Source organism: Uranotaenia lowii, chromosome 3, assembly GCF_029784155.1.
Source record: "Uranotaenia lowii strain MFRU-FL chromosome 3, ASM2978415v1, whole genome shotgun sequence".
NCBI lineage: Eukaryota > Metazoa > Arthropoda > Insecta > Diptera > Culicidae > Uranotaenia > Uranotaenia lowii.
The window spans coordinates 42,823,192-42,849,529 of NC_073693.1; the positions used below are offsets into that span (position 1 = coordinate 42,823,192).

Genomic DNA, 26,338 nt, shown 5'->3' on the forward strand with positions numbered 1-26,338 from the left:
AATGACAAAATTGACTAAATTGACTAAATTGACAAAATGACAAAAAGAATGACAAAAATGACAAAAATGACAAAAATGACAAAAATGACAAAAATGACAAAAATGACAAAAAAGAAAAAAAATGACAAAAATGACAAAAATGACAAAAATGACAAAAATGACCAAAATGACAAAAATGACAAAAATGACAAAAATGACAAAAATGACAAAAATGACAAAAATGACAAAAATGACAAAAATGACAAAAATGACAAAAATGACAAAAATGACAAAAATGACAAAAATGACAAAAATGACAAAAATGACAAAAATGACAAAAATGACAAAAATGACAAAAATGACAAAAATGACAAAAATGACAAAAATGACAAAAATGACAAAAATGACAAAAATGACAAAAATGACAAAAATGACAAAAATGACAAAAATGACAAAAATGACAAAAATGACAAAAATGACAAAAATGACAAAAATGACAAAAATGACAAAAATGACAAAAATGACAAAAATGACAAAAATGACAAAAATGACAAAAATGACAAAAATGACAAAAATGACAAAAATGACAAAAATGACAAAAATGACAAAAATGACAAATATCACAAAAATGACAAAAATGACAAAAATGACAAAAATGACAAAAATGACAAAAATGACAAAAATGACAAAAATGACAAAAATGACAAAAATGACACAAATGACAAAAAGAATGACAAAATTGACACAAATAACAAAAAGAATGACAAAAAGAATGACAAAAAGAATGACAAAAAGAATGACAAAAATGACAAAAATGACAAAAATGACAAAAATGACAAAAATGACACAAATGACAAAAAGAATGACAAAATTGACACAAATAACAAAAAGAATGACAAAAAGAATGACAAAAAGAATGACAAAAAGAATGACAAAAATGACAAAAATGACAAAAATGACAAAATTGACAAAAATGACAAAAATGACAAAAATGACAAAAATGACAAAAACGACAAAAATGACAATAATTACAAAAATGACAAAAATGACAAAAACGACAAAAATGACAAAAATGACAAAAATGACAAAAATGACAAAAATGACAAAAATGACAAAAATGACAAAAATGACAAAAATGACAAAAATGACAAAAATGACAAAAATGACAAAAATGACAAAAATGACAAAAATGACAAAAATGACAAAAATGACAAAAATGACAAAAATGACAAAAATGACAAAAATGACAAAAATGACAAAAATGACAAAAATGACAAAAATGACATAATGACAAAAATGACAAAAATGACGAAAATGACAAAAATGACAAAAATGACAAAAATGACAAAAATGACAAAAATGACAAAAATGACAAAAATGACAAAAATGACAAAAATGACAAAAATGACAAAAATGACAAAAATGACAAAAATGACAAAAATGACAAAAATGACAAAAATGACAAAAATGACAAAAATGACAAAAATGACAAAAATGACAAAAATGACAAAAATAACAAAAATGACAAAAATGACAAATATCACAAAAATGACAAAAATGACAAAAATGACAAAAATGACAAAAATGACAAAAATGACAAAAATGACAAAAATGACAAAAATGACAAAAATGACAAAAATGACAAAAATGACAAAAATGACAAAAATCACAAAAATCACAAAAATCACAAAAATTACAAAAATTACAAAAATTACAATAATTACAAAAATGACAAAATTGACTAAATTGACTAAATTGACAAAATGACAAAAAGAATGACAAAAATGACAAAAATGACAAAAATGACAAAAATGACAAAAATGACAAAAATGACAAAAATGACAAAAATGACAAAAAAGAAAAAAAATGACAAAAATGACAAAAATGACGAAAATGACAAAAATGACAAAAATGACGAAAATGACAAAAATGACAAAAATGACAAAAATGACAAAAATGACAAAAATGACAAAAATGACAAAAATGACAAAAATGACAAAAATGACAAAAATGACAAAAATGACAAAAATGACAAAAATGACAAAAATGACAAAAATGACAAAAATGACAAAAATGACAAAAATGACAAAAATGACAAAAATGACAAAAATGACAAAAATGACAAAAATGACAAAAATAACAAAAATGACAAAAATGACAAATATCACAAAAATGACAAAAATGACAAAAATGACAAAAATGACAAAAATGACAAAAATGACAAAAATGACAAAAATGACAAAAATGACAAAAATGACAAAAATGACAAAAATGACAAAAATGACAAAAATGACAAAAATCACAAAAATCACAAAAATCACAAAAATTACAAAAATTACAAAAATTACAATAATTACAAAAATGACAAAATTGACTAAATTGACTAAATTGACAAAATGACAAAAAGAATGACAAAAATGACAAAAATGACAAAAATGACAAAAATGACAAAAATGACAAAAATGACAAAAATGACAAAAATGACAAAAAAGAAAAAAAATGACAAAAATGACAAAAATGACAAAAATGACAAAAATGACAAAAATGACAAAAATGACAAAAATGACAAAAATGACAAAAACGACAAAAATGACAAAAATTACAAAAATGACAAAAATGACAAAAATGACAAAAATGACAAAAATGACAAAAATGACAAAAATGACAAAAATGACAAAAATGACCAAAATGACAAAAATGACAAAAATGACAAAAATGACAAAAATGACAAAAATGACAAAAATGACAAAAATGACAAAAATGACAAAAATGACAAAAATGACAATAATTACAAAAATGACAAAAATGACAAAAATGACAAAAATGACAAAAATGACATAATGACAAAAATGACAAAAATGACGAAAATGACAAAAATGACAAAAATGACAAAAATGACAAAAATGACAAAAATGACAAAAATGACAAAAATGACAAAAATGACAAAAATGACAATAATTACAAAAATGACAAAAATGACAAAAATGACAAAAACGACAAAAATGACAAAAATGACAAAAATGACAAAAATGACAAAAATGACAAAAACGACAAAAATGACGAAAATTACAAAAATGACAAAAATGACAAAAATGACAAAAATGACAAAAATGACAAAAATGACAAAAAGGACAAAAATGACAAAAATGACAAAAATGACAAAAACGACAAAAATGACAAAAATTACAAAAATGACAAAAATGACAAAAATGACAAAAATGACAAAAATGACAAAAATGACAAAAATGACAAAAATGACAAAAATGACAAAAATGACATAATGACAAAAATGACAAAAATGACGAAAATGACAAAAATGACAAAAATGACAAAAATGACAAAAATGACAAAAATGACAAAAATGACAAAAATGACAAAAATGACAAAAATGACAAAAATGACAAAAATGACAATAATTACAAAAATGACAAAAATGACAAAAATGACAAAAACGACAAAAATGACAAAAATGACAAAAATGACAAAAATGACAAAAATGACAAAAACGACAAAAATGACGAAAATTACAAAAATGACAAAAATGACAAAAATGACAAAAATGACAAAAATGACAAAAATGACAAAAATGACAAAAAGGACAAAAATGACAAAAATGACAAAAATGACAAAAACGACAAAAATGACAAAAATTACAAAAATGACAAAAATTACAAAAATGACAAAAATGACAAAAATGACAAAAATGACAAAAATGACAAAAATGACAAAAATGACCAAAATGACAAAAATGACAAAAATGACAAAAATGACAAAAATGACAATAATTACAAAAATGACAAAAATGACAAAAATGACAAAAATGACAAAAATGACAAAAATGACAAAAATGACAAAAATGACAAAAATGACAAAAATGACAAAAATGACAAAAATGACAAAAATGACAAAAATGACAAAAATGACAAAAATGACAAAAATGACAAAAATGACAAAAATGACAAAAATGACAAAAATGACAAAAACGACAAAAATGACAAAAATTACAAAAATGACAAAAATGACAAAAATGACAAAAATGACAAAAATGACAAAAATGACAAAAATGACAAAAATGACAAAAATGACAAAAATGACAAAAATGACCAAAATGACAAAAATGACAAAAATGACAAAAATGACAAAAATGACAAAAATGACAAAAATGACAATAATTACAAAAATGACAAAAATGACAAAAATGACAAAAATGACAAAAATGACAAAAATGACAAAAATGACAAAAATGACAAAAATGACAAAAATGACAAAAATGACAAAAATGACAAAAATGACAAAAATTACAAAAATGACAAAAATGACAAAAATGACAAAAATGACAAAAATGACAAAAATGACAAAAATGACAAAAATGACAAAAATGACAAAAATGACAAAAATGACAAAAATGACAAAAATGACAAAAATGACAAAAATGAAAAAAATGACGAAAATGACGAAAATGACAAAAATGACAAAAATGACAAAAATGACAAAAATGACATAATGACAAAAATGACAAAAATGACGAAAATGACAAAAATGACAAAAATGACAAAAATGACAAAAATGACAAAAATGACAAAAATGACAAAAATGACAAAAATGACAATAATTACAAAAATGACAAAAATGACAAAAATGACAAAAACGACAAAAATGACAAAAATGACAAAAATGACAAAAATGACAAAAATGACAAAAATGACAAAAATGACAAAAATGACAAAAATGACAAAAATGACAAAAATGACAAAAATGACAAAAATGACAAAAATGACAAAAATGACAAAAATGACAAAAATGACAAAAATGACAAAAATGACAAAAATGACAAAAATGACAAAAATGACAAAAATGACAAAAATGACAAAAATGACAAAAATGACAAAAATGACAAAAATGACAAAAATGACAAAAATGACAAAAATGACAAAAATGACAAAAATGACAAAAATGACAAAAATGACAAAAATGACAAAAAGGACAAAAATGACAAAAATGACAAAAATGACAAAAATGACAAAAATGACAAAAACGACAAAAATGACAAAAATTACAAAAATGACAAAAATGACAAAAATGACAAAAATGACCAAAATGACCAAAATGACAAAAATGACAAAAATGACAAAAATGACAAAAATGACAAAAATGACAATAATTACAAAAATGACAAAAATGACAAAAATGACAAAAACGACAAAAATGACAAAAATGACAAAAATGACAAAAATGACAAAAATGACAAAAATGACAAAAACGACAAAAATGACAAAAATTACAAAAATGACAAAAATGATAAAAATGACAAAAATGACAAAAATGACAAAAATGACACAAATGACAAAAAGAATGACAAAATTGACACAAATAACAAAAAGAATGACAAAAAGAATGACAAAAAGAATGACAAAAAGAATGACAAAAATGACAAAAATGACAAAAATGACAAAAATGACAAAAATGACAAAAATGACAAAAATGACAAAAATGACAAAAATGACAAAAATGACAAAAATGACAAAAATGACAAAAATGACAAAAATGACAAAAATGACAAAAATGACAAAAATGACAAAAACGACAAAAATGACAATAATTACAAAAATGACAAAAATGACAAAAATGACAAAAACGACAAAAATGACAAAAATGACAAAAAGGACAAAAATGACAAAAATGACAAAAATGACAAAAACGACAAAAATGACAAAAATGACAAAAATGACAAAAATGACAAAAATGACAAAAATGACAAAAATGACAAAAATGACAAAAATGACAAAAATGACAAAAATGACAAAAATGACAAAAATGACAAAAATGACAAAAATGACAAAAATGACAAAAATGACAAAAATGACAAAAATGACAAAAATGACAAAAATGACAAAAATGACAAAAATGACAAAAATGACAAAAATGACAAAAATGACAAAAATGACAAAAATGACAAAAATGACAAAAATGACCAAAATGACAAAAATGACAAAAATGACAAAAATGACAAAAATGACAAAAATGACAAAAATGACAAAAATGACAAAAATGACAAAAAGGACAAAAATTACAAAAATTACAAGAATTACAAAAATTACAAAAATAACAAAAATGACAAAAATGACAAAAAATGACCAAAAATGACAAAAATTACAACAATTACAAAAATTACAAAAATTACAAATATTACAAAAATTACAAAAATTACAAATATTACAAAAATGACAAAAATTACAAAAAATAACTAAAATTACAAAAATGAGAAAAATGACAAAAATGACAAAAATGACACAAAAATGACAAAAATAACAAAAATGACACAAAAATGACACAAGAAAGACACAAAAATGACACAAAATGACACAAAAATGACACAAAAATGGTACAAAAATGGCACAAAAATTACACAAAAATGACAAAACCGACAAAAATGACAAAAATGACAAAAATGACAAAAATGACAAAAATGACAAAAATGACAAAAATGACAAAAATGACAAAAATGACAAAAATGACAAAAATGACAAAAATGACAAAAATGACAAAAATGACAAAAATGACAAAAATGACAAAAATGACAAAAATGACAAAAATGACAAAAATGACAAAAATGACAAAAATGACAATAATGACAAAAATGACAAAAATGACAAAAATGACAAAAATGACAAAAATGACAAAATTGACAAAAATGACAAAAATAACAACAATGACAACAATGACAAAAATTACAAAAATTACACCAAAATGACACAGAAATTGCACAAAAATGGCACAAGAATGGCACAAAAATGGCACAAAAATGACACAAAAATGACACAATAATGACAAAAATTTCACTTAAATGACCCCAAAATGACAAAAATCACATAAAATCACAAAATTGAAAAAATTGACAAAATTAACAAAATTGACAAAAACGACTAAAACGACAAAATTGACAAAAAAGACAATTTTGACTTAATTGGAAAAAATTTCAAAGATGACAAAAAATTCAAAAAGGACAAAAATGACATAGATGACATTTTTGTTATTGTTGACTTGAGAGTTTTTTTGAGAGTTGACATAAAGTATTCTACATTTTTTATAACTTTGGTTCGAACCTCTATCTATTTTTTTTTACAATTTTCAAGTTTCAAGCACCTATTATTTTTTCCCTCGGGGGCACGACAGTGACCCAGAAAATGGACCCATCCGTTTCACTCCGTGACCGAGAAAAGGTTCGATCAAACTTGACTTTAACCCGTTTTGCAAATGGAAGCGGGAAAAAACCCACCAATGGAACTCACTTTCCGAGTCCGAGTCACTTCCTGTCCATTCTATTTGCTAGCCACCGTCAATCGTCCACCTTCAATATTTACCCCTGTAATCATCATCAACAGCTTCATCGTCATCATCATCTTCGATGGATCAAACTGAATTGAAGGTTTTTTTTCCAGTATTTTACCTTCTTCAAAGACCTATGATTATCCCCATAGAGCTGCACACGCCGGGTCAGTCAATTGTCGGTCTTCTTTCGTTCATTTTGCTGAATGAAGGGAGCTTCAACCAGAGGATTTTTTTGAGTCCAAGGTTTGGCAGGCAGGCGCCCTCTACTAAAACTGGTGGTCCCATTACTTGAGGGAGAAGAACACTTCCCTTTGATTGCCATTGATTTGCTGGGGATCAATCTAGTTTTTTTCCTCTTTTCGGTGGGGAAGTGAACGTCCACGGTGATAGAACTAATGAAAGGTCACGATGTTGGTTGTTTCATGGAATCATTTTTTAACAGTTTTTTTTTAATTTAAACTTTGACAATTTTGACATTTTGGATTATTTTGACAATTTTGACAATTTTGACAATTTTGACTATTTTGACAATTTTGACAATTTTGACAATTTTGACAATTTCGACAATTTTGACAATTTTGACAATTTTGACAATTTTGACAATTTTGACAATTTTGACAATTTTGACAATTTTGACAATTTTGACAATTTTGACAATATTGACCATTTTGTCAATTTTGACAATTTCGACAATTTTGACAATTCTGATAATTTTGACAATTTTAACAATTTTGCTAATTTCAACAATTTTAAAAAATTTGATAGTTTTGTCAATTTTGACAATTCCAACAATTTTAACAATTTTGACCATTTTGACAATTTTGAGAATTTTGACAATTTTGACCATTTTGACAATTTTTACAAATGTTGACAATTTTGACAATTGCGACATTTCCGACTATTTTGACAATTTGGACAATTTTTTCAATTTTTATACTTTCAAATCATAAGTCATTAGTTGGGTATCTTTCGTTAGGTATCTATCATTCATATCACGCTCCCTGAATGCTATTCCATTCTAGCTAATAGCTGTCTTCAATTCAACCTTCTGCTATTACATCAATTATTGGCTAATTCCCTGCGCCATGCGTAACTTTCGCATTTCACTTTCATCCGCTTGCTCCAGTCGTAAATTGCTGGTTTGCTATATCTACTAGATAGGTATTCATTCACGTATCCAAACCCTAAGATCGCAGAGCAGATCTTTAGCAGCAAAACGACGGTGTTGTGTTGTGGTGCGGTAATATTGTAATTTAATAGTTTCTTGAGTCGCCCGACTGGCTGGCTGGCTTGGCCGGCTACTCCACAAAACCGGACTTACTTCTATTAGCTTCTTCTCCAGCAAACTTCTCATTTGTTGTTGTTAGGCACCATCACACGTTTTGCAGCAACTAATGCTGCAAATCCATCAGGCGCCGCCACTTATTGCCGGCGTTCAATTCTCCGATGAGAAGTTTTGGACCGGGCCTTGGTTAAAAAATCGAACGTGCCTCCAATGGCAATGAATTCAAATGAATGAAATATGCAGGTACCGTGCGGTTGTTGTCGGTTTGAGACGATTCGGCGGCTTCCACTTTCGATGGAGATAACTCTGCGGTTCCTTGCTCTTGCGAAAAAATATGAGATTTCACTTTCGTTGCTGCCCTGCCTGATGTTCGATGCCGTCGGATTGGTGCAAGGTTGACTAATCCAGATCCGGGAGGAACATCCGGACCCGGTTAATTACAAATTCGCGTCTATGTAAATTATCGTGTTATCGCGTCGAATTCAGTTATGTACCTGGCATCCGACACGTTTTTATCAAATTAATTTAAAACGTTGCTTGACAACATGGAGAGGAAAAAAAAATTCGGAACACAAAGCACCCATTCAACCCGAAATCTAGGCGCCTAATTAAGTTTTTCACTTGCCCTTTCTCGGTTTATCGGAACGGTTTGCCGGTGTTTTTTTTTTCTTTGCTTCAACAACAACCAACTTCCTGTTCCTTTCACCTTCAGTTTTGAATGAGAATCACGTAGGATGTTTCACCTCCTCTGGTCCACCGCGCACACCGACCGGGTACTTACTTTCTCAGATGCGGAGCACATACTCCAATGGTGCCAAACAGTGTCATCTTCCCTTTAAAAATTGAAACCCCTTTGGGACCGCTCACAGATCAATCGACAGTGAAGCAAGAATTTAAAAAAACAGAAGTTAAAATTGTACATGCGAAGGTGTCGACAGAAAATCTAAACTGTTAGACCTTTTTCCACCATTAGTGTTCGATATACCACTAAAGGTAGCAACTTGAAACTGTTAACTGTTGATATTGTTTTATTACATTTTTTTTGATTTGGCACACTGTATCATTATTTGGGTCCTACGCAACACTGTACTCTTATTTGATAAAAAAATCTTTTATCATAAGCCAGACTTCGCACTTTTCCTCGAACACGACTCATAAGCTTCTGCACAGTTGCATTACCCACCATTTTCACCACTTTTGGCCAATCCTTTTTAAATTTTCCAACGCCATCAGCAGATTTTATGTATTTCCGTAGCTTTGCTTTGGTCAAGGCCCAAAAAGTCTCGATTAGCCGTGTCTCGGGGCAATTTGGCGTATTCATATTTTTGGCACAAAACAGACGTTTTGGCTTTTGTCCCACCCTAGTGTGTCTTTGGCGTAATGATATGATGCCAAATAGGGTCAAAATATGACGGGTCCATCATGTTTAAAGTTGCCAGAATTTATTCAGCACGTATCCGGGCCGGACAAACCGGGAAACCCAGACACTACTCAACAAATATAAAAAAATTGAAAAAAAAAAACAATTTTTTCATCAAAATTTATAAACTTCGATAACAACTTTCATATTTTGTATAAAAAATCCGGGCAAACCCGGATAAAACCGGGCAATCTGGCAACCTTAATCATGTTGCTTAATCATCGGCAAAAAACGCTTTTGGAGGCATTTCTTGATTTAGATCTGAGAGTTCATTTTTAGATGTGACGTACGGTTTACAAATTTTGTCGCACTCGCCAATTGCCTGCCACATCATCACCTTCTTGCCAAATTTTTCGGTGAAAATGGCCTTCCTCATTTCGGAGATATCCTCGTCCTTGCGTACAGTGAAGTAGTGTGGCCCAGGAATGGTTTTATAGTCCAATTTCACATACGTTTCATCGTCCATGATAAGCACCCAGAATATTTGCAAAGTATTGAATCATACAGTTTCCGAGCTCTTGGTTTGACAGAAGCGGCTTGATTTGGGTTTCTTTTAGGTTTTTTCTGCTTCCGGTACGTCTTGAGCCCAAGTCGCTCTTTTGCACGCATCACGTTAGACGTCGAGTTCCCAACTTTTGTCGCCACATCCCGAACAGAAGCCGATGGTTATTTTTTCTTCTCCGGAGTAAGACCACGCATTTTGAAATGTAATCCGAGATATTAACCAAACAGTAGCGCCACAAAGTGCTCCATACAAGAGTTTAGAGAATTTTGGAAGCTTTTAGAAACAGGCATAAAATTAAAAGGAAATTAGCTCCTAATGTAATTTTTTAATAATTATTTGACAAAAATTTGTCATGAGAAGGTACTTGCAAGACACGCCGACGGAAATACAGTTGATTTTTTTTACAAAAATTTACGAAAAATGTGCTAACCGCTCTCATATAAGAGAAGACATTTCAGAAGTGCAACTTTCATAAACGATACTCTTAAATAAATCTATAAAAAAATCTAAATCATTCTAAATTTTCTTCCAGTACAAATAACATCTCAAACACTCCGTTGATTCTAGAAAAAACCATCAAATTTGTTACTTTGGTTAACAGAAAACAGAATAAAATTGCAGTTCTTTCAACCAGGTTTTTTCCTTGTTAGAATGCATTTCAGAACAGAACATTCGTAAATTTAGCTTACAAATATCTTAAACAATTTTTTTATAATGACAGTTTTTGTGAAAATATCACAATATCATAAATATTTTTCATTCAAAAACTTTTAAAATACTTACTTGTGTTTTCAATCGCAAGAAAAACACCAGTTTTTGAAACTCAATTTATCGCTTAGTAGCTATCAATATTTTTTTCAAAAAATATTTAAAACACTAGAAAAAGACCTAAAAGTTGATTCTACTTACTTTTTAAGAGATCTCCGAAGTAAAAAGCCGTAGTAAAATTAGTTTTAAATTCATCGAAAATTTACACCCTTTTGTTTACTTTTTTTCCTAACTACAAAACGTCAAACATTTACCAGGCATCGCGGATCACGAACTAAATGTTTTTTTTTTATGTTTTTACCAATGTTCCGAAAATAAATCATTTTCACTGACCAATGCAGTCAATTTTTCCTTCCCCAACTAAAGCATACAAACAATTATGCATGACAACGACGCTTCTATATTTGAAATACTTCTGAAAAAACAAGCTGTGGAAGGGAAGGACGCAGACTTTCAGTAGTCGGGCGTCTCGATAGTGATAGCCTTCCTTGATGATTTTTAACTTGCTAGAATCACAACTGATATGTATCAGTATTGAGCGATCCATGGAGGCCATCAGATGATTATTTACTTTTTGCTTTGCGTAGAGGGGTATAATTCATAACTAGCTAACCGCAATGAAGTAGCGAGTCCGTGCACTAGGTTTTGACAACATTCGGTCCTGGCATTTCTTCAAAATTTCCTTTTGAAACATTCATGATTGTCTTTCAATAACAAACATGATCGACCATGATGCTAGGTTAAATGTTTCTCAATCAGTCAGTGAGCGACGCTCAGAATGTATTAACAAGTATGTCAATCACCTCTGATTGACCACGTTACGAACAGCAAAAGGGGCACACGATGCCACTCGGTGGATTTTTCTGTATCTATTTGGTGTTAATTTTTGAAAAACGTGCAACCTTAATCTTAATCGCGTGCGTAACGCAGTAATCATCAGTTATCCAAAAAAGTTGAACGTTCCCCGTTGTTTTTTTATCTCCCGTTGTTTTATACTAGTTCGATCTGAGCTAATTTTTTAGCTAATTTTTTGGATCGATCTTTCGGCTTGAAAAAATCGATTAGAATGGTTCATTTTTGATTCAATCATTCGATCTTTTGGATTCTTTTTCGAGCTAAGCCGATTTATTTAGATCCAAATTCAAAATGTCGAAGAGTGCCGATTGTTGTACAGTACCGTTCATAATTGTATAGAAATTGGAAGCAAGCGCACCGTCACTTCGACTTTGAACTTCTATAACTTTTTACTCTGATGATATTTTTTAATCAAATTTTTTGCGTTAGATAGAACAACTATCACACTATTATATCACAAAATTGGAGCTTTCTGGAATTTGTGTGGCCTGAGAAACAGTAATTACACGAAAATCGGACTTTTTGGACTTTTCTCATTCAAACCGCAATATCTATGAAATTACGCTACATTTTTTATTAAAATTTTGCACAGTGATTGTTGAAATATAAAGCTAGCATGTCTGAAGTTTTCGAAAAGTTCTATCGATGAGCTCAAAAGTTACGCGAGGTGCAATATTTCAGGCATGAACCTTGAAATGCGATTTCTATAGAATTTTGGACGATTCATGAGAACAATATCGTTTCCTCCACCAATCAGTCAAAAAATGTCTGGCAAACGCAATGAAGAAAAGAAAAAATGGAACAAAAGAATCCATTTGTGTTTTGAAATCTGAATCTCGCGATATTGTTGTTATTTTTCGGTTGAAATAGATTTACTGGTTGTTCAACAGAGAATATGATTTTCCTATGGAAACATTCGTGCAAAATTCTATAGAAATCGCATTTCTAGATCCATGGCTGAAATATTACACCTCGCGTAACTTTTGAACTCACCGATTGAATTTTTCGAAAACTTCAGACATGCTAGCTTTATATTTCAACAATCACTGTGCAAATTTCAATAAAAAATGTAGCGTAATTTCAGAGATATTGCGGTTTGAATGAGAAAAGTCCAAAAAGTCCGATTTTCGTAGAATTACTGTTTCTCAGGCTACACAAACTCCAGAAAGCTCAAATTTTGTGATATAATAGTGTGATAGTTGATCTATCTAACGGAAAAAATTTGATTAAAAAATATCATCAGAGTAAAAAGTTATGGAAGTTCAAAGTCGAAGTGACAGTGCGCTTGCTTCCAATTTCTATACAATTATGAACGGTACTGTACATTAAGTCGATTTCGATACTTAAAATTAGATTGGCTTTTTTGGAATGTATATGTTAAATTTTTAAATAAATTGAGGACATTAATAAGCATTTATTTCTAGTAAAAATGCATTAACTTTCTAATGCGTCTTTGAAACTTCGTGTTCTTTTTTTTTGGTACTTTTTATAAGAAATATTTAAAAAAAAATGGACAAGATCGATGTATCAGCATTCGATACTCAAGCTTCAATTTTTTTAAGTGGATCGATCCTACGACCGTCCATCTGAATCGGTGGTACACTCAAAAAAATACTCTTAAGTATCCCATAAGATGTAAAAATATCAGAACAAAATAAAAAAGAGAGCGTGTTGTGACGTCACGACTTAACCACTCACATATCAATAACAACTTTTTTATCGAGAAAAAAAAATTAATATAAAAATTGCTTGAAATTCTGAATCTATTAATATATCTTTTATTTTGTACGCTATTCCCATAAACTGTATAAATGTATAAAACAGGATTAACTGAAAAAGTGGGTCTTTGACAGAAATGAAAATGAAATGTGGAAAGAAATATTTAGAGTGGTTTGTGAAAAAGTTAGTTAGGACTTTTGTGTTTTGAACTACTCGTGTGATTCTAAAATTGAAATGCTATTTATTCATTGAAATTATGTATTTAATTTAGTTGTATTAATTATACTTTCTGTCAAAATCGGAACTTGCAATTAAAAGTGTATCAAGTAATTTAGAATTCAGATTTATTTAAAGACCAGGGTTGGAAAACAGAAAAAAAGTTAAAAAATACACGCTCAAATGTCGAATTGGTCTGATTCCATCACTGATTAGTGAGCGGGTAACAAATTTTGTTTCTTTAGAATGATCGTTATGGAAACTTTTTTTAAGTCCTGTTTAAGAAAGTTTAGAATTGAACAGGTTTACAAATTTCGTCAAACTAAGCATACCTTACTCATAAAACAATAATTTTGTTTGGTTTCAGCACGAGCTTTTATCTCAATTGATTACAACTCTTTTCAAAAAGTGCTCAATTTTTTGTCGAAGAGTAAAAAAAATGCAGCAGCGATTTTATTTCCCAGACCTAGCTTAAAGGTAATCACTAGAGAAAAAAAAACAAATTAATTTCCTTTATTTCAAAGGTTTTTATTCTTTTTTTTTCATAATGGCTATTGACTGTTAGGTCTTAAATTTGCAATCAGGGCCGGATTAAGCCATCGGGGTCCCAGGGAAATTTTTCACGGGAGGCCCCTCTGAATTAATTTATTTTTCATCCGTTGTCTCATTAAAAATACAAAGAATCTATAAAGAATTCGTTATTTTGCCTTCGAATAACAATTATGTCTGATGCCCATCATTTGCAACCATTGCGGAAGAATTTATCAACTAATCGTAAATGAAAAGGTTGATTAGAGCTGTAAAATGTAAAATTCCATTTACAATTTATTTAATAACTTTCTTACCAACCAAAAATCTCTGGATTAGCAAATTTTAAAGATAGATATTAAAACTTTTTTCATTTAATTAACAATCACTTGGTATGCGGTTCATCAAAAGCAGAATAAATATTTTCCGCATGATTATAGGGAGGTAACATTAAGACTTCAGACAAAGAATCTAAAATAAAAATCCAAATTCCATGGAGATACAGACAATTCAACAGTGAAATTGAAAAGCTCAGATCGGATTTTATTCAGACCCATAACTCAAAGTCTCAAATTGAAATTATACTGTCGAATTACAAATGAAATTGAAATACGAAATTGAGAATCTAAGTTACAATCAGAGGAAAGCAGGAATTGCAAAATTTATAATTCACATCAAACTGTTTATTTCGCTTTGATATCTTAAAAACACAAAAAAATCGTGTTCATGTTATGTGGGGAAACTTTTAAAATGAAATGCAGATTCAAACTTGAAATTTATTTATTTTTTCAAACAATTTTATAAAAAAAATTAAGAAGGTTTTGTCAAAAGTTCTTCTAAATGTGACAAAAGTTACGTTCGAAAACAATAATTCAGAATGGAAATTAATTTTTCGTGACACAGAACCATAAATCTGAAATAAAGTGAGATTGAAAATATAAAAATATTCATATTTAGAGAATCGCTTGATTGAATTCGCAATTCAACTATAAGAGCGTTTTTTATACAATAATTATTTGAAAATGATCATTTAGAGAATGATACGCTATGCTGAATTCAGAGTATTTCCTTTAGTAGAGGACAATTTAAGAAAAAGTACATCAGAATCAAAAATATGAAATTTGGTCTAATTCAGTAGGAAAAATTTCTACTATAATTTGAAATCTTGCAAATTTTCTCTCGAAAAATGATATTTTTGTATTTTATTTTATTTTGACAAATCTAAAAAAAGTTAGTCTATCCCCCGTAAAAGCAGTTACATTTTTTTTAAACTCTTGAAATATTTTCATTATTTAATAAATAATAGAAAGTGATGTATTATTCATTGTAGGGTGCATTCCAGATTCATCGGATTTATTCGGATATGCCCGGGTTTTCAAAGTAAAGTGGACAAATAAAGCAAAGTAAGGTAGATATGAGGCTCAATTTTTCTGTGCTTGTTTTTTAAATTTTTTTTGAGAGTTTGTAAAGAGATTTAAACGTTGCTGACATGTTCCGATAAAAAAGAAAACTAGTTGGTTTTGGTCACTTTCCTATAGACTTTTTTTTTTAATTATCACCGAATTCTGATTTTTTCGGTTTATATTGGAAAATTCGAGAGTAAATTATAGAGAATCTATTCGAGATATTATTTCAAGGAGGGTCCCTTATCTGTTATTTATATTAATCATTTTAATTCCAATTTTCATTTTCTTTTCTAGTTTCCTAGAACTTAAAGCAGTGTGATTAGAGTAAAGCTTAGTTCTTTTAGAAATGGGACAGTTACAAATGCCTGTATCTCAAAAACCATTCGTTTGAACGAAATACTTTCTATGAAGGAAAAGTAGGCAATGTTATGATATTTCATGAAAAAATTTGAAAAAAAATATTTACCGTTTTTTGTAAAAGAAATTTCTACTTTATTCTTGGTGTCTCCCATTGGCCGGCGCACACTTTTTTCTGTCATGGTATTGATCAGTTTCTCCAAATTATACTTTGTAAAATCTATATTTTAGGTGGCTTCACCTTCCTTCTTCAATTTCTGATACTTTTTGGTCCAATACTTCTCTGGAAACTGGAAACTGGAAGCATTTTAGTGGATACAGTTGTTTCGAAATGAACAAATTTGGTTATTTTTTATCACATTTTTGAACGTTTTTTTTCGGTACCGGTTTTACAGTTTAAGAGCTTTGGAACTATCAAAAAATGGCTGTTTGAGGTTGGATTTCAATGAGTCATCACTAGGCAACACTTTCAGCTTATCGGAGAAAATTGTTTTGGACATTTCAGCGATCTACCCTTAGCTTTTCGTTTATTGAAAATTAAAAATGCTGGTATGAGACTTGCATTCCTTGATGATCCCTAACCGTTGTTGCCGATCATCTGCTTCACTCCAATGCTTGATTTGAACTTTGTGGACATTATTGACAGTGTTTGCATACTTATCCACCACATAAACTCAGTAATTCTTTGAATAATCAACGGTTTTTTCAGCTATCAATTTGATAATGACGAATTTTAAAGGAATCTGTGCAAAAATTTTTTTTTCTTTTTCTCAAGCATCGTACATATCTCAAAAACGCGTAAATTTTAAATTTTGAAAAAAATAGTTCGAATAGTACTTTTTACAGGCAACAAAATGCTGTTCAAATTTTTAATATCCAATAACTAGTTAACGAGCTATTAGCAAATGAAAGTGTCCCATTTCTAAAAGAACTAAGCTTTAGTGTTTATATTTTAGTTTTCCTCGGGGCCCCCCTGAGTCGGGGGCCCAAGGCTATTATCAGTACCCCCCACCCCCCACCCACCCACTTAATATGGCCTATCTTCCCACTGTTCTGGATTTTCTTTTTGAAAGATCCTTTGTTAGGTAGAATAGAAAAAATAAGAAAAAATATGCAACACGTCTAAAGGCGAGATTCTAGAAAAACGACAATAAATCGACAAAAAAGTTGAGAAATTGAGTTAATTAGCCCATTTGATTTTGCAATTGATACCTATAGTTTTTCCATTCAAACCAAATAATGGTATCATTTTGCTATTGATACCTTATTTCAGTGGCATTTTGCTATCGATTTAGGCATCAAAGTCTACTCGAGCTTGAAGTTTATTTTATAAACGGTTCTATAGTAAGGTTGCCAGAATTTTTCAGCAGGTATCCGAGCCGGAAAAACCGGGCTATTTTTATCTAAAAACCTGGCAAAAGCCGAAATCGATCAAAATCCTGGCAATATCCGGGAAAATTTGGTCAAAATCTAGAAATTTCTCCTAAAAAAATCTAGAAAAAAAAGTTGGAAAAAAATTTTTTTTATCTAATTTTATCAGCACATTTTGCATCATATTCTAGGCTTTTAAAAAACCTTTCAACATAGATTTTATGAAGCTTTCTCAGAAAATTTCGTTTTGGACGTATACATAAATAAAAAAAAACTATAGCACAATCTGTTTTTTAAAGTGTGATTTGAGGATGAAAATGAGAATAAACCCGGGCAAAATCCGGGCTTTTCCAATGAAATCCGTGCAACCAGGCCGGACCGGACTTTTTCCAAATTTTATATTGAATATCCGGGCAAACCCGGATAAAACCGGGCAATTTGACAACTTTATTCTATAGTGACTTTCGTGAATCATTAAAATTAATTCTAAGATTTGTCCTCCGACAACCATTCTTCATCCATTTGTCTGTGATGTGGGACCACCGCGCGCTAACCATAAACTGTAGCAGCATAGTTTGTAATTTTTTTATATCTCCTTTTTTCACTGACCTCCCAACTCCCGCCCTGTTTCTTTTCGCTGCTGAACTTGGGGGATGCTCACCAATCAGAAAAGTGTGCTTGCTGCTGTTGCTGCTTGCTCCATGTTGACAAAAGTCGTGATTCGAATTTCGATTAACGCTTTCCTTCTTCCGTTTCTGTTTTGTTTTGTTTGCATTTTTTTTACTCGGTTTGTTCTCTTCGTTACTTTCGGATGGACGCAATGGTTTTGGTTGGAGAAATGCAATGGGTGGTGTAATGTACAGAGGTTATGTTTACTTACGAGGGAATTAAAACGTGGGTCCCCAGTTGAGGATGTATAGTAGTTCGAATTCGCAATTCAAAAGATCGCAAGAGAGCACGTTGTTTCGGTTCAAAATTTGCGCCATAAAAGGAGAACCGGGAAGATGAAAGTTGTTTGCCATTAGAGAGGACCACTAACTCGTTGAAACGGTACTTTCGAGGATCGTTTTTAAGGTTTATGAACTAAACGAAATATACTTTATGTCCAGAGGTAAACAACATAAACTTTTAAATAAATGATAGAAAAAATGAAGAATAAATTCAGAGCAGGGATTCAACTAAACAAAGTTAAAGAGAGAAAGACAAAATTGCTGGCAAATCATTGGAAAAAGTATCACCACACCACTTCGTCACCTAGCCATGAAGCTTAAAATTGAAAATTTATTTCATCAGCCCGCTTAGACCACCTGCCGGGAGCAAAAAACTCCCCCGTTCCAATCCGGGAACTTTCTTGGGAATGCGACAACTTTCACGCCAAGAATCAACCTCACCTAGGAAACCGAACCATCCAGCAAACGAGATGCGTCTATCGGATTTGCCTTAATTAAAACTTTACATCCTCTGCCTGCCTTTTTCCTTCTTCGCCGAACCAAGCTATACAAGATTCCGCCACAGGAGGTGTTGATAAAATAAAGTTTCCCCTTTTCCGGATCCACTGCCTGGAATTCCGGAGTGGGAAAACATCCTCGGAGTCTGACTGGGAGGACGTGATGGGCAAATTGAATTTCATGCCAATTTTTATGGTTTTATCGGGAAAATTGTCTTCCATTTTGCTTTCACTACCAACTTTTTCCCCTCACCGGGGAAAAAGTTTAATCCTCCGACAAATTTCTATCACCCGATGTCCTTCCGGGGTTTTACTACATAGGTAGTTTCAATGTTTTTCTTCCTTTTTCTTTTTTAAATTTTCAGTTACAAGCAGCAATTGGTGAAGAGCAAGAGCCAATCGGAGCTCGCAACCTTCATTCCGGCGTCGGCCATCATCTATCACAACACGGCGAAACAATTCGGCGGCCCGGCGCTTGGACTCGGCGCCCCCCTAACGGTAGTGGGTGGAGGAAATGATCCTGTGAGCGGTTGCGTTGGCTTAGGAGGAGGACCAAATGACCCGAGGAGGTTCCTGACCGATCAGCAGCAACAGCAACAACAGAACCAAAACCAGCAACAGAACCAAACTCCCCCTCAATATCCGCCCGGTTTCATCGGACTGAGACGCTGTCTAACGGAGGAGATGCGTCCGGATCAGGATTCGATGGTCAAGAGCGTCTCGATAGCCGAGCGGCTGGCGGCGCTGCAGAAGAGCGGCGAGGATGACTGGCGCAAGCGCGTCGCCAAGAAGGATGCGCCCGATGACGTCGTCAGGCGGGAGAATTTAGTAAATGTGAGTACCTATCAAAGTTCTGTAAACCTAAAGTTTAAATCTCAGTTTTATTTTTGAATTTAGAATCTGAATTCTGATTCTTAACTCTAATTTTAAATTCTGATATCTGTTCAAGTTTGAATTTAAATTTTGGTCCTTTTCGCAAAAATTAACTCCAGATTTCGAAGTATTATTCAATTTTAAGTGATTTGACATCAAAATTTAAATTTCGATTTTTCCAATTCCCTTTGGTTCTATTAGGTGATTTTCGAGGGTCAAAAAATCGTAACTTTGAGGGCTTTGAGGCACCCCTGAATTAAATCCGATTGAACTGAAATTTTGCACAAGTCAGTTTTTAGGCCAATCTATAAAATGTATATCAGACTGGTCAGAATCGGGCCAAAAAAACTATCAATCGGTTTTGGGATTCTTTTGGACCCATTTTTCATACAAAGTTACTGTCGAGGGCTCAGGGTTGCAGTGGGTGATTCCCAGACATTAATTTAGCGGACACTAGCTCCCAAATTTCGGGTGAGTTTCTTTTATTCACTTTTGCGGTTTTTCTTGAGATCAAATGATGACACTTGCACTGATAGTTCAAACAGTTTATTTTAAACAATTACTACACACTTTATTTTTAACTTTAGAAGACTTTTACTGACTTATATTGAATTTTATTACTAAACACTTAACATCAAGAAACACCAATGATTTTGAACTTGCGGCTTGGCCGTCTACTCTTCGTGCTGGAACAAATTGAAGTGATCGGAATGATGGCGGTTCGATATGCCCAAGCCTATCTTCGCGGTGCATAGAACGCCATATCTCCCGCCAAGAAACTCGCGGAGTTCTATCATAATAGGTTCGAAATATTTCTCGCCTCACGCGCCGTCGGTGTTTGCGCCGTCGGTGTTTGCGCCGTCGGTAGTTGCGCCGTCGGTGATTGCGCCGTGTCGAAATTACGCTGGCTGATGTAGAGGATCGATTTCCATGCATAAACATCCTGCCACCTCCAGAAATGACCATTTCTGGATAACGTTGAAATCGTCTTCGCTGCAGCCGTGGGACCATGCGCTTTGATCTGGGGAAAATATAAGACCCGGTAGACCTGGACGAAAACGTACAAAATATTGGAATGGTCCTCACCTGGGACCCAAATTATCTGGGGGCCTTGTATTTATAATCGTAACTGCTTTATCTGCCTTCAAAACCATCAAACCAAACCCGTATCATTGAGATCCTTGTTCATTGATGATCTTCGTCTCCATTCAGTTCTGCATTCATTGATGCGATTGATAACAAAGTTATGTGAATGCTATCCTACCAACATCTTCTCGTTTCTGTGTCAACCCAAAATTCCCATCTGCTCTATGAAGTGTTTCAGTTGCCCATTGTATAGTTTAGAAAATAATCGATCTGTGCCTGGCACTTATCATCTGCTCTGAGCTCAAGTAGCACAGTTGCTCGCAGCAACCCCGAAACCACGTAAAATCTTCTCTTTGAAATTAAACCCATATCCTATGCCATAACAACCAACCAGCCGAAAACTCTGAGCATCAAATCCAGAATATCTTATTTCATCGGCGAAAACATTGCGAAGCCCAGACGAACACTACCACTTGTGGCTTTCCTTGCTTGCTGTTGTTGGAATTGTTCTCCAGGGAACGATCGATTTGAGAGATGCTCGGGATACTGGTAGCTTTGCCGTCAGCTGATCGATCAGCTGTTCGATAAGCATGTGTTAGGTGATCCGCTCGATTACCAATACATCGTAACTGGTCGACCGGGAGCTGGAAATGGACCCGAAGCAATCGTTGATGGTAAGAGCGTGGCCCTGGAGAGTGAAGAGGAGAGCCTGAGAGAACGATTAGCTGTTTTGGTTCGTCTGGTCGCAAGATTATTCCATCCACCCTGGTGACGTCATCGAGTTGGATCACCGCTCGTTGGACAAACGCTGCTGTTGTGTGAGGCCTTCGGCAGTTGCAAATTGATGCTGACCAGCAGAACACTGTTCTCTGCCACCATGAAGATTGTCGATGCTGTGCTGGTGGATCACAGAAGTTACGTCTTCTGCAAATGAACAACCCTTCTTATTCCGAAATCTTAACCCAATCCCAATATAGCCCAAGTGTTATAAAAATGCAATATCTTATACGTGTAAGCCGACTGCTGAAGCCTCCATTCAGCAGGACTGATGTTGAAAATATCTTCGTCGTTCAATATTCATTATTCTGCCACCGTCTGTGCGCACGCAATTTGAGCCAAGTAAACAAACACCCCGCGATAGCCCTGTCTGTTGCCTATGCTTCTTACCCCTCAATCGCTTGCTCTCTTAATAAACGAGTTGATCAAAAGCCGAAGTTTTGTCGAACGTAACCGTGTGTGGAAATGTTCGTGTAAGTTGATCATGGATCAAGCGCTGAAATGTTGGTTGGAGAATGTTTCTGTGTGGGTCATGGATACAATTTCGTTTCTCTAGATGCTAATCGATTGGTGTGAGATCGCAATAGGATCGCGCGCATACTACTATGCTGAATTACCGGTTGGTGGGAGCGACAGTAGACTGGTTTAGATGTATGCTCGCACTCGATCACTTGTTCCATGTGACCGCGCCGAAAATACTCCGTACTAACTTTATGGTATTGGTCCACCAGAGGATGTTTGTTTACCAATCGATTATCCAACAGCTGATTGATGACGTCATCCTTCGAAGGGAAACGAAAGCTGTCGCGATCATGCAATGGGTTGACTGTAGCTACGTTACATGAAATGGGGGTGCTGATTGATGCATTTGACAGGGTTTTCCCAGAGACGACCCATCCGAAAACTGTATTGATTAGGAACGGCTGTGAGTCACTCAAACAAATGTTACCGGGAACAGAAAACAGATCAAAAAATATCTCGGCTCCCAGCACGAGATCAATAGGTTGCCTTGTATAAAATGCTGGATCAGCTAATTGTAAGTTTTCGGGAATTGACCATTGGGAAATGTCTATGTTCACCGTCGGCAAATCAATGGTAACTTTGGGTAAAATGAGCAAAGGCACAGTTGCAGTAAACTCCGAGGTACGGGATTTGATTAAGGCTTGAAATTGGAAATTGACGTTAGTAGACGAGTTTCCAATCCCGGCAATTGGTACGTCAACCTTCGTACGTTTTGCCTGCATGAGCTTGTACAAGCGATTGGAGGCAAAACAACACTCGCTGCCTGAATCCAGCAGGGCTCGAGCCAAGTGTTGTTTTCCCGTGTCGTCAACAACAACGACTACTGCCGTGGCTAGAATCACTCGGGGTCGATCGGAGATGTGTGAGTTACAGCTGGTGATCCCCGTGTGTGCTGCATTGCTTCTCGGAGCTGGAGTTGGAGCTGGGAACGGTGACTGTTGTATGTTGATCGTTGGTGGGTTGCTAATAGAGTGAATTTCTTTTGGGCTGGTCTGTGTAGGATTGGCAGGGCACAGGAGCGTGTGATGTGTTGACCTACAGTTCTTGCAGCAGTTAATCGATCGGCATTCGCGCGCGTGGTGGCCTCTCCGTAGGCAATTTAGGCACAATCGGTTTCGTTTGGCTAGTGCGGTTTTTTGCTGAACGGACAGTTTGTTGAAAATGGGGCACTGGTAAATAATGTGATATTGTGAACAAACGACACATATTCGGGCTCTGGGGGTTTGAAATGCAGCATAGCTTCCGGAGCGTGAATTATTGTGGCGATTTTGGGATAGGGATTTGGGTTCAGTGTGTGTGTGGGGTGTTAGCTGTTCTAAGACAGCTACTCTGCGCTGGATGAAGGAGGTAAGTTCTTGAAACGTTGTGGTTTCTATGGCAGATGAATGGTCTTCCCAATCTCGGCGGGTGCTGGGATCTAAGCGGGTCGAAAGAAGATGAATCAAAAGTATGTCCCAGTGTTCTGTTGATTCACCCAGCTGTTTTAATATTCTGACGTTTGCGTCGAACTGTTCAACCAATGTGTGCAGTTCCGTAGCCGATTCTCGTCGCAGAATCGGAAAATCAAAAAGTGTCTGAACGTAGCTACGTTTGAGCAATCGGGAATTTTGATAGTGTTGGGTTAGCAAATTCCAAGCTACGTTGTAATTTGTGGCGGATATTGGAATAGTTTGAATTAATTTTAGAGCCTCTCCAGAAAGTGATGCTCGAAGATAGTAAAATTTCTGGATGCTTGACAATTCTTGTGATGAGTGGACCAGTGAAACAAAAAGGTCATGGAAATTGAGCCAGTGCTCGAAATTTCCTGCAAATTCGGGCAATTTTACGTCGGGCAACTTGACGTGCGTGTGATGGGGTTGTGTGGCATGAGTTGGTGGTTGTGTTGTGGCTTGTGGAGGGCATTTTTGAAGCAAAAATCCCTTCACTCGATAGTAAGCGGTTTCAAATGAAGTTTTTTGTTCGAGGTACTTATCCAGTGCTTCAGGTGCTTCGTCGAGTGTTTCCAGTTCTGACTGGACCTTAGCATATTCGGACCAGATTTCGACGACAGCTTCAAGTCGGACTGGTGCTTCTGCGATGTCTCGGGGCTCTTGGAAATTCTCGACGAATTTATAGATGTTGCTGAATGATGCCGATAAACTGCGCCGACGGGCTTTGAGGCTGCGCAGTTTTCGCTCGGTAGATGACATTATGTGCGATGGGGAATCTTAGCAAGGCAAGGAATTTGCCTTGTATTTTTATAAATCCTGCTGCTGGCTAATTGTTGCTTGGTTGTACTGGTTCTCTCGAGTGATGAAATGGTCACAGCTGAAGTGAGGTGCTTGACCGAAGCAAGTTGCTGCTAGTGTTGAGTTGTTGTTCCAGGCACGGTTGGTATCGAATCGATCCGCCGATCTCCGACGGAGATGATGTGATGTGTGCAGCCGAATGTGGTGATGATTTGTGCAACAAAAGAGATCCGGTAGAGATGAACACGGAATGTAGTGCGATTGGAGTGCTACTAACCTTTTCGATGATAGAAATATGCCTTGTAGGTATTTCTTTGTGCTCAGCTGAACTGCGTTCCCAAAGATGGCGCTTGGCGTCCGCGGTTGCGATGGCGTTGGGGCTATCGGCACTGTAGCTTCCAGATAGGTCTAATCCGGATCCGTTCCGGATTCAGGGCCTCATCCGGCTCGAAGGACCAAATGTCGAGGGCTCAGGGTTGCAGTGGGTGATTCCCAGACATTAATTTAGCGGACACTAGCTCCCAAATTTCGGGTGAGTTTCTTTTATTCACTTTTGCGGTTTTTCTTGAGATCAAATGATGACACTTGCACTGATAGTTCAAACAGTTTATTTTAAACAATTACTACACACTTTATTTTTAACTTTAGAAGACTTTTACTGACTTATATTGAATTTTATTACTAAACACTTAACATCAAGAAACACCAATGATTTTGAACTTGCGGCTTGGCCGTCTACTCTTCGTGCTGGAACAAATTGAAGTGATCGGAATGATGGCGGTTCGATATGCCCAAGCCTATCTTCGCGGTGCATAGAACGCCATATCTCCCGCCAAGAAACTCGCGGAGTTCTATCATAATAGGTTCGAAATATTTCTCGCCTCACGCGCCGTCGGTGTTTGCGCCGTCGGTGTTTGCGCCGTCGGTAGTTGCGCCGTCGGTGATTGCGCCGTGTCGAAATTACGCTGGCTGATGTAGAGGATCGATTTCCATGCATAAACAGTTACAATACCTTTTGATGTAATATTTTGAATTTTAAAAATTATACGTTAAGAAGCTTAAAATAAATGTTTCTGATTCAAATGAAGTTAAAAAGTTAAAGTAAATTTAAGCTTTTATTAATGTTTCATAATGATTAGAAAGTGGAATAAGAGAGTGTTTTTTGTATGCCCCCATAATTTTTGTAAAATTCCTCTATCCTAAAATAACAGCTTTAATAGAATAAATTTGAATTCGAAAACTTTGAATCTAAGCTCCAATTAACATCTTAAGAGAGAATTGAAGATCTCAAAACAGATTTGATAAAGTTTTTCTTATGGATGAACTGCCTCCATAATATAGCAACCCTGACTTTTTCAATAAAATTATAAAAGATAAAGATTTTTAAAGGATGTTCGATTGATGTCCAGAATCGAAAATGTCGGTTGTGTTAACAGTTCCGTTTCGTTTTCTCGAATGGCTAAAAGTGTCTGGTGGTTAAAGAATGGCTTTCATCAAAGCTGATCCATGCCGGGAGCCAAAAGCTCGAAGATGGGATCATCCTTAAGATGAGTATTATTTTTGTCTTATTCATTATCAAATCTCAAATATGTTAAATTATATTAGAGGGCAAGTTATGTAGGCAAGTGAGCAGCATTATGTTCGAAATCATACCACAAAACCGTGAC

At 33.9% G+C, this 26,338-nt stretch overlaps 1 protein-coding gene across 14 annotated transcripts in view; it reads left to right on the forward strand.

The window, feature by feature from the left end:
- The window catches only part of LOC129756767 (supervillin), a 1,054,002-nt gene that overhangs the window by 943,617 nt on the left and 84,047 nt on the right, over positions 1-26,338 (forward strand). For all 14 annotated transcript variants that reach the window (XM_055753766.1, XM_055753763.1, XM_055753764.1 and 11 more), the window contains one exon: positions 19,551-20,019. In XM_055753766.1, the coding sequence (XP_055609741.1) occupies positions 19,551-20,019 (469 nt within the window). The remainder of the gene's footprint in view (positions 1-19,550; positions 20,020-26,338) is intronic.